The sequence below is a fragment of the Alligator mississippiensis genome, chromosome 16, assembly GCF_030867095.1.
Source record: "Alligator mississippiensis isolate rAllMis1 chromosome 16, rAllMis1, whole genome shotgun sequence".
NCBI lineage: Eukaryota > Metazoa > Chordata > Crocodylia > Alligatoridae > Alligator > Alligator mississippiensis.
The window spans coordinates 6,583,103-6,596,657 of NC_081839.1; the positions used below are offsets into that span (position 1 = coordinate 6,583,103).

A 13,555-nucleotide genomic window follows, 5' to 3' on the forward strand; every position below is an offset into this window, starting at 1 on the left:
CAGTTATTTTAAACCCATGGCATATTTATGAGAGAGAAGAGGTAACGGCATGATTTGGGGAAGCCTTGAGTTTTTTTTCAGAGAAGGCATGAATCGAACAGAATTTCAAACACGAGATCCTAAAGGAAATTGGCCCTGAGCAAGGGAGCATGAGAACTGGGGAGTTGGGGGAGCAGCTGGGGTGTTTAATAACCAAGATTGGATTGTAATACAAACCTCAGGCCTGTGACATTGCAATACTGGAATTTATCTTGGACAGCGCTCTGATGGTACATGTTGTTAACCTGAAATAAAAATCCCACCGTAGATATCACCATTAATGAGGGATGACCATGTACTTGAGGCTTGCGGGTAGTAGAAAGTTGCAACTGATTTTATATTTGAAAGTTAGATCTTGTAAGAGGTTTTTGGTTGGTTTTTGAAAATCCCTTTGAATTCTAAGAAGTTGACTTTAAGTTTAGCAGCTTCTCCAGGTAATCTTCTGGATCAGATTGTCTGGGGAATTTCCATCCTTGAACATTTTTAAGAGCAGGTTAGACAAACGCTTGTCTGGGTTGGTTAGATCAACGTTACTCAACCAGTGGGTCGTGACCCAAAAATGGGTTGGGAGAATAGATGAAAGGGTCGTGAACTTTAAGTTTAAAAAATGGTTTCTCCTTATAGGAGAAAAATGTGGGAAACTGGTTTTTCCCTTGCAGGCTGGCAGAGTTTCAGCCTGCGAGGGGCTGTTTGCCCATGCCCCACACACTGGCGGGGTAAGGGCAGCGGGTCAGGACTGGTCATCTATGTTTACAAATGGGTCCTGGTACAAAAAGGTTGCGAACCACTGGGTTAGACGACCTCCTAAGCATCCTTCCAGCCCTACTTTTCCATGCTTCTCTCATCTTAACTGCATGTACGGCCCTCGCCCAATGTGGAAGATCAGTTGATTTGACTGTATGATTGGCCATCTTGGCCAATGTACACCGTATTGTGTATAGGCAACTTGTGCCACTAAAGACATGAAATGTTGCTGCTTAAGCTAAACCACAAAGGCTTCCTAGTTGGGTCAGAACCAAATTTATACCCTCTTTGGATCTAGTGCAAGGCAAGGGATCAATGTACACGCTTTTACAAGTGAGTTAAATTTGCCCCGTATTCTTGAGTTTGGGAGCAATTTGTATCTACTCCTAAATTTGCCCCCTTACAGAAAGCTGCCTTTAATGGATTGGCTCTACACAATCCATAGCTTCGGCAGGAGCTTACAATACTACAACAGCTTTGGTACCACATGGATTTGAACAAATCATAAGACCTTTTGTATTATTTTATGATACACAGGGGAGCTATGGTGAGTGGCAACAGCAGAACTGGTCAAACTTTTTGTGAAATTAGAAATAATTAAAAAAAACCCAACAACCCCCACACCATTTTTGATCTTTCCAATTTTAACAATAGAAATTTGTCAAGAGTTTTTGTGAACATTGCTGTGAAAATTTAATCAGAATACCCACCATCGCTTCTAAAATGCAACCGCTCACCTTCTGTTGGATGTCTCTCAGCAGCTTCTGGTATTCTGAAGAAGCTGGGTCTGGGTTGGTTAGCTTTTCGTTGATTATTTTAAAACCGAGCTGGTAGCCCACAGCGACTGGCATCGGGTTGTTGTTAGTAGCTGTTTCTGAGAGGTGGAAACCTAAATAAAAAAGGGGGAAAGGGGGTGGTCAAGTATGTTTGTCTTGAACAGCAGTTTTAGATGAATAACTAAAAGAAATATGACTTTGGCTTGTATTAATGCACAAAGAAAGACACAAATGCCTGCTGCAGAACACTTCAACCTCCCTGGACACTTCATTGCTGACCTCAGTGTTGCTGTGATGGGGCAAAAAAATTAAAAAAAAAAAAGTTTGAATGGGAAACTGCAAAACAAGAAATCTTCTGCAAACTGGACAGTGTTAGGTATGATTTAAACAAGGCCCCTGGATTTTTATTTCATCACCTGGAATAGCTTCTGTGACTCTCCTTTATTCTATAGGTTTGCTGCTCATTTGCTTCTCTCTCCTAGCACTGTCCCCCTCCCTGCTCTCTCTCCCTCCCCTCATTTGTCTTCTGTATTGTAATAGCTCTCTCCTTCTTATACTCTGCTTTCTGCGTGTCCTTTCACAGCATCTGATGAAGAGAATTTGGGTTCATGAAAGCATGTGCGCACTATATATGTATCTTATTTAGTTGGTCTATAGAGATGCATATCTACCCAGCCTTCTGACTGACTTCAGGCAGACGGGGCGAACTACTCTCTTTCCAGATGAATATAGCAGTGAGCTTTTTTTCATGACTACTAGCTAAAAATCTTCGGTATTTTCAAATCTTTCTCCAGCATTTATTTTTTAATTAGAAGGTCTCTGCTTGTGGTATTTTTTGGGAATCTGTTCTCATATGTGTGATGAGACTACTTCAGTTATGAGTGACTACCAGAAGAACAAAGCACCATCCAAGGCCCTTCTATTGTTATTGTGTTGCAGAAGCACTGTCCTAAAAGACAACTGGTGGCATTTAGCCAGCATAACTGTGCGGTTGGAAATTGGACATTTATTGTGTGTTTTCTGCAACCGAAAGTACTTATAAAGTGCATTAATTGACAAACTCCTTGGATGATAACTATACTTCTCACACACTATATTTACAGAAGCATGGCTGTGACTTTGAATGATGCGTATATTTTAGCATTTATGTTGCAGAAGTAGGGTGACATGGAGTTGCATCTGAACAAGAAGACTGCCAAGTGGCACAGGGGAGAAGTGTGTCACAGTTAATTGAAGAGTTAAAATGAAGAACCCAAGGAAATTGAGGTCATTTTTGCCTCGCAAAGGTGAATGTACAAAATGAGCGTACAGTACAATCCAACAGATTGTGAGATCACATTAAGTATTAAAGAAGGAAAAAACACAGCAGTTAAGGTCCCGCTTAGGCTATTTCTTTGAATATAGTTAAGTCCATAAGTAACAATGATCCGGGGATGTCTAGGAGCCGAATTGTTGAGCACGTGTTCTTTCCAAGATGGCCAGGAGAGCCTGGTGATATTAGAATTTCTCCCACGGTGAATATTTTACTAAATACGGAAATATTATAGTTTTTAAGAGACATCAGTGACTGAAGTATAGAGTCCAAAGAGAAATATGAGAAATGAGGCAAGCGTAATTTAACTAATGGGACATGTAATTACACTCAACCGTCTGGAGTCCTACAAAAGACACTGGAAGCCAATGAAGAGACTCCCAAGATAGCAGCAACCTGCCTGACTCCCTTGGACTTAATGCTGGGTCTGTGGAGCTCCCATAAACTAGAACCCATCGATTGAAGGGGAAGTTCATCACATGCTGTTGGAAATCTTGAGTCTAGGGTTCATTAAATCAAATTATAGGCTCTAAATTACCCATGCGCTACTTCAGATGTTCTTGGCATATGCTTACCATCAACATAGAGGCTATTCTTCTCCAGGGTATAGATTCCTAACTTGGTGACACCCTTTGTCTTGCTCTTCAGCTCATGATAAATTTCTACTTTGTTGAACTTGGCAACCGAAGGGTTGTTTTTGTAGCTGCAGAGGGTATCTACACCCGTGTCATCGCTGTTTCTAACAGACCTAGAAAATCAAAGAGGCTTCAGGACAATGATGACAAATTGCAGAATATCAACTATCATTTATGGTAGTATGAAGGACAGGGAAATTTAGAAATCATTAGGCACAATTGATCTTCAATCTTCATTTTACAGGATGCTGAACAGTCACAGTTGCTGTATTATAAGGCTTTTTAATTCACAAAACAAGGAGCAAGTTGAAGTCATTACGGTTTAACAACGTTGGAGGCTTATTTGCCATGCTTTGCAAGTTCAGTATTACCTTTATAAATAAAGAAGATAACTAGGAAGAACTAAATTATACAAATTTGTAGCCAGGTTCACAGCTGGGATGAGTATCTTGGTTTCAGTAAATAATGCATTGCTTTGCAACAGCTGGCAGGCTGGCCTAATTACAATGTCAAAGAAAGGAGTAGGAGCACGCCCTCCATGTCAGGACTCTTACCTAAATGCCATCACTTTGCATCCTGTATAAATGGGGCCTATGCTGCTGTCTCTGAGCAGAGAGTCCATCTGTCAAAGAAAAAAATTCTTGAGTCTGTCACTCGGGGATGGGGAGCACCAATGGAGCCAATCAAGCAAACGAGGCTAGACGTAGCTCTGTTAGACTTACATAATATTTCATCATGCTCTGCGTGGAATTGAATTTCTGGGTGCCTGGTACCCCCAGGTCTGCAGTGTATCGGAGATTAGTTAAAGTGAGGTTGAGCGTGAAATGCCCAGCCATTGGACTTTGTCGGGTAGTTAGACTCGGGTCTGCGATCAAGGAGAGAGAAGATTACAGTCAAAGCATCTAAAAAGTCATCTTTGCCCGCAAAAACACTCTGAGTCCTATCAGATCTCAAGACTAGAATAGTGCTCTGGAGAATGTGTCCCCCAGTAACCTCCACCATTTGTCAATTTATTTGTATGAATTAATTTGGAAAAAGAAACACTTACATAATCCAGGCACTTCATTGTAACCTGGAAAGAAAGAAAGAAAAAAAGAAATGATCCTTAAGAATCGGAGCTCTTCACAAAGAGAAGGAAAAATGGGACTAACAAAAGAGATGGCACAGGAGTGAACCACTGGGAACGCTGACTACATCAGTTTTGAAAAATGGTGAAATATTCAGAAGTGCTCGTGCAATTTAGAAGCCAAACTCTAAAGAGATCAATGGGTTCCTAAATAATTTATTACTTGCTATAAATAAATGTATTTATTGTAGATTAGATTTTATGTCATCTTATTCGCTTTCCCTAAATAGGGCTATAAAGTGACAAAGCGCTTCAGCGCATGCTTACATTTAAGCACATGCATTATGTCTTGAACCTCAATGGGATGGCAGCTTTGCCTGAGATAAGCATATGTCTAAGAATCCTATGACCTGGGGCCTAAGGTCCAAGCAGGTTGTCTCTTGCACGTCCATGGATTTCATACCCCCTTCCACCTCCTGGGAATTCACCTTCTTCTAGGATTGTTTCCAGAGAGGGCAGAGAAATCTGCTGGCTTTGGAGCTCACAATTATAGTATTTGGAAGTGGCTCAGATTGCCCATCTCCTTGCGCTATGAACTCAATTCTCCCCCGTGTACTTTGGGGTTCACCCGTAGTCATTTCACACATGCTAAGCAAAGTGCTGGGAGAGCACCACAAGGAGGTGGAAGACAATCATTTGGTTACCATTGACATAGAGGCTGCGGTTATCCAAGGAGTAGTGTCCTAATTTGGTGATGTCCTTTGTCATGCTGCTCAGCTTACGATAAACTTTGACTCTGTCAAACTGACGAGCTGCGGGGTCATTTCTGTAGCTGCAGGTGGCATCCACAGCAGTGTTATCCCTATTCTTCACCGGCCTGGGGAATCAGAAGAATCTGTTAATGAAGTGTCTGTTAAAAGTGACCCCTATCTACTTGGGTGATACAGCATACAAGGCCGCTGTTGGCACTAGCTGGATCTGTGAATACTGCCGTACAAAAACAAAGGAGGAAATGTTAAGATGTCAGGCAACTGAGATGAAATCTCTGTACTAGGGTGTAATAAATAGGGGTCTACCCAACTCAAGGATGGAGGCACCAAACACCTGGACTTGGTCTGACCTCTGGATTCTGTCTCAGTGACCTAAAGCTGGGACGGAAAGTCTGGGCAGCCTCCACTCCTCCAAAACTCCTGCCTAGGCATCCAGATCAACGGTCTGGTGACCTCTCATGCATACACCATAATCTAGTAGGATCAATGGTTGCCAAACAAACCCAACCTGTGGATGCAGGTGGCCCATTTTGTGGGCAGATTCTGGACCAGCTGCCATTTTTTAGGGTTTATCATGGTGTCCCCCCAACCTCTGATTGGCCAAGAGGCTCCATTGCCCCCCCTCCCACCTCTCACCACTGATTGGTTCCGCCAATTGGTGAGGAGGGGTAGGGCTGCACAATAGGCTGCCCTCTTAGCCAATCCCACTGGGGATCCAGCCTTTGTTTTCAGTAAGTTTGTTTTTCTTTCACAGAGTTTGCAGGTAGTGCCCGATTTTTGTGGGCAGTGCCAGATTTGGGGATTTCTGTGATTTGAGTAAGCCCCTAGTATTACAGTTCACCTCCCAATGATACCGTTCTTACCGAAATGCATCCACTTTGCAGCCAAGGTAGTTGGGGCCAGTACTGTTGTTTTGGAGCAGGGGCTCAATCTGACAAAGAAAAGATTTCATGAGGCCATCTCATTGCGAGCAAGAGAGAACCAAACCATGAGGAAGAGGAGAATGTGACTTAGACTTACAAAATGACGCATTATCTTCTCTGTGGTACTGAATTTGGGAGAACCAGGTCTCCCGAGATCTGGAGTGAATCGGAGATTGGTTATGGTGAAGTTCAACGTGAACTGCTGTGTTGTTGGTGTTGGGCTTTTTGTAGTGGGTGGTATGACAGCTGGAAGAGATAAGCAGAAAATCCCCAAGATAGAAAATGAGAAGGAAAGCTCCATAAAACACAAATGAGAAGAATGCAGCGGAGGGAGAAAGTAAATTGCATGACTTAGAGTATATGGCTCCCTAGATTCTGGTTCCATCAGAGCTTTCTGTAGGTATTGCAGATCCATCAGGATGTCTGGATTAATCTGACTTTCACCACAACCAGTTTTTGCCAGCACCTGGATATCAATGCCCTTTCGGTGTTTTTACATGCATCTGTTCTTAAAGAATACTTACGTGGGGATGTAGATAGTTCATTGTAACCTGGAAAGGAAAAGGAAAAGTTATTAAGACTAAGCTAGAAGGATGATGGGGAAGGAACAGAAACTGAAGGATCTGAAGGAAACCAAACTTTCCATATTATATTTTGGTCCTACTCATAGAAACAGGTGTCTTTTCTATCATAAAAAGCCCTGACCTTGATTTTTATCTCTCATCTAAAAGATGTGATTTCCTGCAGCCTGTGGTGGGGTATTGAGGATCTCCTTTCATGTGCCCAGTTCTTTGAATTCCAGCTATCAGCATCCATTCTATTTTAGTAAGCTACATAGCACATGCCTAAAGATGAGATGCTTAAGTTCAAATGACTTCAATAGGTCCAAAGTGCGTGCAATAGGTTAAGTCAGAATTAGAGGAGCAGACAGACTTGACTATTTTTGTCCAATCTGGCTTCAGAAAGTGGTCTACAGCTGTGACCAAACACAAGTGCCTGGCTGCAGGCCACTTTAAAAGGGCCCGATCCTGCAACAATCTGAACCCTTATTGCAAGGGTTCAGATGAAGGCACTCCAAAATGGAGCGCCTTCATTAGTTTGTGTCTGCGCATACCAGGAGTAGGGCTCAGCTGATGCAGCCCAGCTCTGCTCCTGGTGCTGTTTTCAAAATGGAAGGAGGGAAAGGGAAAGGAGGGAGGTCTGGTCTGGGGGTTCCCCAGATGTTTTGGAGTGGGGGGGGAGGTAGATAGGAGCCCCCCTCTGAAGGTTGAGGACTTCAATCCACCCATCCCCACCTCTAGCATGAACACCCAGAAGAGACCTCCCTCTCCTGCCTTCTCCACCCATCTTGAGACAGCATCGGATCTGTGAGGCAGAGACAGAGCTAGGGGGAGAGAAGCTACAGAGATGCAGCCTCTCCCCCTGGACTGACTCTGAATTGGAGCTAACCCTCTATCCTCCTAACATGTGGTGGCTTGGGGAGAGTAGTCTAACTCATGGCGCTTTCTGCAAAGCACTGTGAGCTGGACTGGGGAGCTGCACTTCTGTTTGAGCCTAGTGGGCATTTTTACATGTGCTCCAAGGGTGCTTTAATTAGAGTGGCTCCAAGAGCTGCCCTAATTAAAGCACGCAGAGCATCCTGTGTATCGGCATCCCTGTGCTTCAAAATGGAGGCAGGGGCACTTTATCTAAAGATAAATTTAAATATTTATCCTAGCTGACTTCCTGCCCTTGGGGCAGGGGGCTGGACTTGATGATCTCCCAAGGTCCCTTCCAGCCCTAATGTCTATGAAATCTATTAAATCATTGAACAAGCTTTAGTTAAAGTGCCCCTGCCACCATTTTGAAGCTCAGGAATGCTGATACATGAGACGTGAAGGCTGGTTGGAGCATGCTAATTAGCATGTGCTATAATTACAGCATGTTGAAGTAGTCTCCCAGCTCATGTACAGGCACCTAGAGTGCTGTGTTGGACAGGAATGGGGTTAAGGCTATGATGAATTCTTTTTAGAGCTGGGTTTTCATATAGCTCTCACCTGAAAGAAAGAATGCTGTCAGTGAATCCTTCCACTACATTTAGCAGGGTTACCACACAATGGCTGCTTGCAGACATTAAAAAAACCAAACCAAAATGGTACTTTACTTTAAACTCTGTGTGCCCTGCGCCGAGCCCAGCACATGCCCAGATCAGGCAGTGCATTGGTTGGGCTCGGCTCACTTGACATCTATATAAATCAGATGCTTTAATGGTTCTTTTTTGGCACTTGTATCTAATAGCTGATTGAATCAGCTTTAGATAAAAGTGCTCAAAAGCCCCACTGAAGCGCCTGATCTAGATAGAAGCTATGGAGCCAGGTCAAAGTAACATGCTGCTTCTGCTGGTAAAGCACTTTTCTTTTTTCTTTTTTTTTTTTTTTTTTAAATGTCTGCAGGTAGCCAATGTGTTTTAATATGTATTTAATAATAACATGCTTTTTTATCACTTTAGAAATCAGAAATATGACTTCTTTACTGGAATAATTTAGTTATTCATACAGCATGGACCCCATCATTGTGGGGGGGGGGGGGATTGGGTTTGGGGGCTATTAAACCTTTTCATGCCATTTTCAAGATGATCAATATCAAAATGAGACATCATTGACATTTTCTATGAAAGTGAATAAAAACTGCCTCGTTACCATTGACGTAGAGGCTCTTGCGGTCCAGGGTGTAGAACCCTAACTTGGTGATGCCATCTGTCATGTTTCTTAGCTCACGGTAAACCTTCATTCTGTCAAACCTGGGAGCTGTGGGGTCATTTCTGTAGCTGAAGATGGCATCCACTCCTGTGTTATCCCTATTCTTCACTGACCTGGGGAATCAGAAAATTTACATTTGAATCCGTCATTCATGTCTCTGTACTAATCTCTAATGTAGGAATAGACAAATTATCAGAGACGATGAAGGGTCTCAGAAATTAAAATTAACGTTCTGAATGACATCAATTAAGGCACATTGATGAAGTTATCCATTCCAACAAGACAAATGTTTCAAAGCCTAGAGAAGTGACTGTGTTGAATATTAATGTATAGAACGGGAAGAGGAAGCAATTCTTTAGAAAAATAAGGAACCAAACCTTCCCGTAACATGCCTCTCACCTGAAAGCCACTACTTTGCATCCAATATAGTCTGTGCCAATGCTGCTCTTTTGGAGTAGAAGGCCAATCTGGTGAAGAACAATATTTATTGAGTATGTCATGTCAAAAGAGAGAGATCAGATGTATTACATGAACTGAGTCAAGCCAGGATGTGTGTGTCTGACTTACATAATGGCACATTATTTTTTCCGTAGAACTGAATTTGGGAGAACTTAGCTTCCCCAGATCCACAGTAAATCGGAGGTTGGTTAAAGTGAAGTTTAATGTTGAGTGTTCTGGTCTTGGTAATGGAGTTTCTTTATCTGGGTTCACAGCTGGAAGGAAATTTAAGGAGATTTATTGTTTGAAAAAGTAAGTCCTGAATTTCCTCCTTAAAGGATGGAATAGAAGTGGCATATACTGGTTTGTCAGGTGCCTTCAAGAATACAAAAATTACAGTCCCTTAAGAAGTGTGCCAGATGCTTCTGTCAGCATTATTTTATAAAAGCTGCAATATATCTCCAAGCTTTTCCATAGTCTGTTACTTAACAAGAGGAAGTCCCCAACATTTTAATGTGCATTGATACTTTAAAGATACTTACGTGGTGCAGGATGTAGTTCATTATAACCTGGGGAAAAAAAGAATATTTGAGAAAGAAAGAGGACAAGGAATATTATCACCAAAACACAAAAATACTTTACTCTGTCACGGGAGAAATATTGGGTGGGCGTGTTAAAAAAGAGCACTCACTCGATAACTGGCTTGCTATAAATTTACATTAAGCAGGGGCAGGCAATTATTTTGGGCGGAGGGCCGCTTACTGGGTTTTGGCAAGCCATCGAGGGCCATGTGACAGGCAGCCAGGGGCAGATAAATATTAATTTTCTAAATTTTTTAGGGGTCCCACAGGCTGTATAGAATGGCCTGGCAGGCCGCATCTGGCCCCCAGGCCGCATTTTGCCCACCCCTGGCCTACATCCTACATTATTTTGATTGCATAAATGGGATTTGTGCTCAGTGGTGCCTCATTCTCGTATTGGTCTTCTGACCAGTGATACATTTTAGTAATCTGGAGTTTTGGAGCTATACTAGATTTCTGGGCTAAGGTCATAGTCAGGCTTAGTTTTGATTCTGACCATTTATTAATCTCCCCCCCTGCCCAAAGTACAAGTAAAAGACTACATAGATCACAACCTTGGAAATCAAGCTACTTCTGATTGACCGACACTTGCTGTCACGCTGCTGTTCAGATTTTCTTGCAATTGCTGTCATGTTTTTAGAATTTCTTCATTCCCTCTCTCAACTCGTATCAAATCATGAGTAGAGGGCAAGTTTCATGGCAGTTCAAAGCAGATGTGCTACTTACCATTGACGTAGAGGCTATTGTTATCCAGTGTGTAGGGTCCTAGCTTGGTGCTGCCTCTTGTCATGTTGCTGAGCTCATGGTAAATCTTTACTGTGTCAAACTGGGAAGCTGTGGGATTGTGTCTGTAGGTACAGACAGCATCCACGCCAGTGTCATCGCTATTCTTCACGGATCTAAGAAATCAGATACTTGTTTACAGCTTGGCAGATGTGAAGGGCAATCATGGTCATTAGTTTATTCAAGTTCACTTAGACTATAGCTACTGTGTGATTGGATTTTCCTTACAATGTAGTAAAGCAATGTTAGAAGTACTTAATGAAATCATCTGCTTTCTGTAATGTAACATTCATGCGATGATATGCAACTAGGGCAATCATTTTCTGGCCCATGATTAATCTCCATTAAAACTTAAGTCAAAGTCAGATTCTTCTCCCATTTATCATGGTGCAAACTTCTGTTGACTTTAGTGGAGTTTCACCCAAGTCATGAGGACTAGGCTTGGATTGGTGAAGACTCAGTGGGCCCATCTACACGAGACTATGTTGCTGTAGCGACAAGCTACATTGTGTAGCTCGTAGCATTGGTGGGCACTAACTGGGACACCGCCACTATTGCGCAGTAACTCATTGCTACTGCACGGTAGGGTGGAAAATGGCCCATGCACCTAGGGTGGCCATCATAGAGGACATGCTGGTTTTCTGCTACTTTGTCCTCTATAGATACAAAACTGGACACCTTTACGTCCTCTATTTTTCTCTTGAAGAGAGGACATAAAGGCGTCTGGTTTCGTACCAATAGAAGACAACCGGATTGTCCTCTATGATGGCCACCCTACATGCACCACCAGGACTGTGCAGTACTACTGCGCAGTCAGGGACACGTGTAGATGCGCCCAGTAAGTTCAATGTGCATTTGTTTTCAAGCACACAAGGTCTGATTTTCCTCTTTGTCTCATGGGACATAAATTCAGAGTAAGTAGGATTATTGCAGGGTAAACTCAGTGTAAGCAAGATCAGAAGAAGATCCTCTGTATGGAAAGCAACTTTGGGGGTTGCTATGCATCGTAAATTTATTTGTGGCCAAAATTAATTGCTACGAATTTTACAAAGCACGGCCAAGAGTGTTGGATTATTTAAATAGTAAGGAAATAGCTCTACATATGTCTGTTAGCCAACAAGTCTCTAATGCCTTATGTAACAAAATGAATTCTTAAGCAAGTGATGCCTACCTTAATGCTACTACTGTACATCCAGTGTGGGTAGGGCCAATACTGCTGTTTTTGAGCAGAAGGTCAAGCTGCCAACAAGGATTTGATAGAGAAGTCAAAAGAAATAAAACAAACTCAAAATACTGAACATACTGTAATGAAATAGAGGGGTGTGATTCACCAGGGCTTACCATGTGGGCCAGAGTGTTTCTAGTAGCATTGTATTTGCTAGAACTGGGGTTTTGAAATTCTGAACTGTAAAGGAGATTGGTGATGGTGAAGTTCACTGTGAAACGTTCATCTTTTACAGGAATTGGAATTGTAGCCGGCCTGACTGCTGCAAAAAGGAAAAGCATAAAGCCAGTCATAACTAGAAAGCAAATAATGACATTCTTGCTACAGCAATGATGCATTAAGATAGCACTTCGCTACTGGAATGGATATGCTCAACATTGAATGGTAGTCTTTCATGGCTATGAATGTTGCTGGGGTGGAGGGCAAGGGAGCAGAAGAGTGAAGTCATCTGACATATGTATCCAGGTATATGAATCTGAGCGTCAAACCAAACTGGCGCTTAGACCTGCTACGAGTTGATCCAGCTGTGAATGGGTACCTGCGCATTTGGACTAGGGATTCCAGGTCAGCCAAATGTGAAGCCAGCGGCATCGCTAGCCATAAAAGCTCATGTGCTGTTATCACGCTGGCCTGATGTTCCACTTTACAGCAGGATAGACATTTGACCCTTTATTCATTTATTTAGCAATGCTGGTGTCGAAGGAGATTGAATTGCAGTGCAACACCAATGCAGTGATTTAGTGGTACTTAAATGTTGTAGCCTCCTGTTGGACTTCTCTAGAGAAGGGAATGTTAAACACATTGTAAATTAGGGTTTCTTGGGTCCCAAGCAAGGATTGTCGCTAAATGTGAACTTTCTAAAGTTTAAACATTTTCACTGCCTTTATGCGAGAGGTAAGGATTTTTGTGGCAAAATGATCACCCACAAAAATCCTTCCCTCTCACAGATTTCATGGTCCATCATGGCTACAGCATCACTCCTTTACTGCCTTTAATAAGATTTGATGCATAAGGATACTTACTTGACACAACGGGTGGTTCATTATAACCTGGAAAATAAATGAATAAAAATTTATAAAGACATCTAGGAACCTGGAGAATGAAGCTGTGGTGTTGGAAATGAGGTGTGGCTGAACCTCTCTCAAATCAGTGAGCTAAAAACAACAAGTTTATCACATAGCCACAGGGCTTCAGTCCATGGTCCACCCTTGAGACCATGCCCAGATGTCAGCATATTCAGATACTGTTTCTATTCAATCCCATCTCTCTGTATTCGATATTTATTCTATCATATATTCTACCAGAGGTATTTTGGTTAAAAATATAGGCCACATTTTGAAAATACTGACCAAAAACATTGAAAATAGTTCTAATTAGAGTCAGGCCAGGAAGATTTTACTGCTTTTCAGTCTAATACTGTCTCATGCCTCTTGGATAACTGGTTTGTTATACAGAAAGCTAACAGTTGCTGGATAACAGCTAAGGGATAAAGCCCCGGCAGATGTGTAAGTTAATTGGATGGCAA

General features: G+C 42.3%; 2 protein-coding genes across 2 annotated transcripts in view; one reads left to right on the forward strand and one right to left on the reverse strand.

Moving 5' to 3' along the window:
• Positions 1–13,555, forward strand: part of LOC102569169 (uncharacterized) — a 233,301-nt gene that overhangs the window by 53,983 nt on the left and 165,763 nt on the right. The window lies entirely within an intron of this gene.
• LOC109282665 (mucin-16-like) overlaps positions 1–13,555 on the reverse strand; it is a 46,750-nt gene that overhangs the window by 5,756 nt on the left and 27,439 nt on the right. Inside the window, exons 35-52 of the mRNA XM_059720019.1 lie at positions 13,053–13,079; positions 12,147–12,292; positions 11,977–12,044; positions 10,749–10,921; positions 9,984–10,010; positions 9,571–9,716; positions 9,403–9,470; positions 8,944–9,116; positions 6,790–6,816; positions 6,363–6,511; positions 6,206–6,273; positions 5,277–5,449; positions 4,555–4,578; positions 4,229–4,371; positions 4,061–4,128; positions 3,447–3,619; positions 1,521–1,672; positions 217–284 (exon numbers count right to left, since the gene is read on the reverse strand). Of these exons, the coding sequence (XP_059576002.1) occupies positions 217–284; positions 1,521–1,672; positions 3,447–3,619; positions 4,061–4,128; positions 4,229–4,371; positions 4,555–4,578; positions 5,277–5,449; positions 6,206–6,273; positions 6,363–6,511; positions 6,790–6,816; positions 8,944–9,116; positions 9,403–9,470; positions 9,571–9,716; positions 9,984–10,010; positions 10,749–10,921; positions 11,977–12,044; positions 12,147–12,292; positions 13,053–13,079 (1,873 nt within the window). The remainder of the gene's footprint in view (positions 1–216; positions 285–1,520; positions 1,673–3,446; positions 3,620–4,060; positions 4,129–4,228; positions 4,372–4,554; positions 4,579–5,276; positions 5,450–6,205; positions 6,274–6,362; positions 6,512–6,789; positions 6,817–8,943; positions 9,117–9,402; positions 9,471–9,570; positions 9,717–9,983; positions 10,011–10,748; positions 10,922–11,976; positions 12,045–12,146; positions 12,293–13,052; positions 13,080–13,555) is intronic.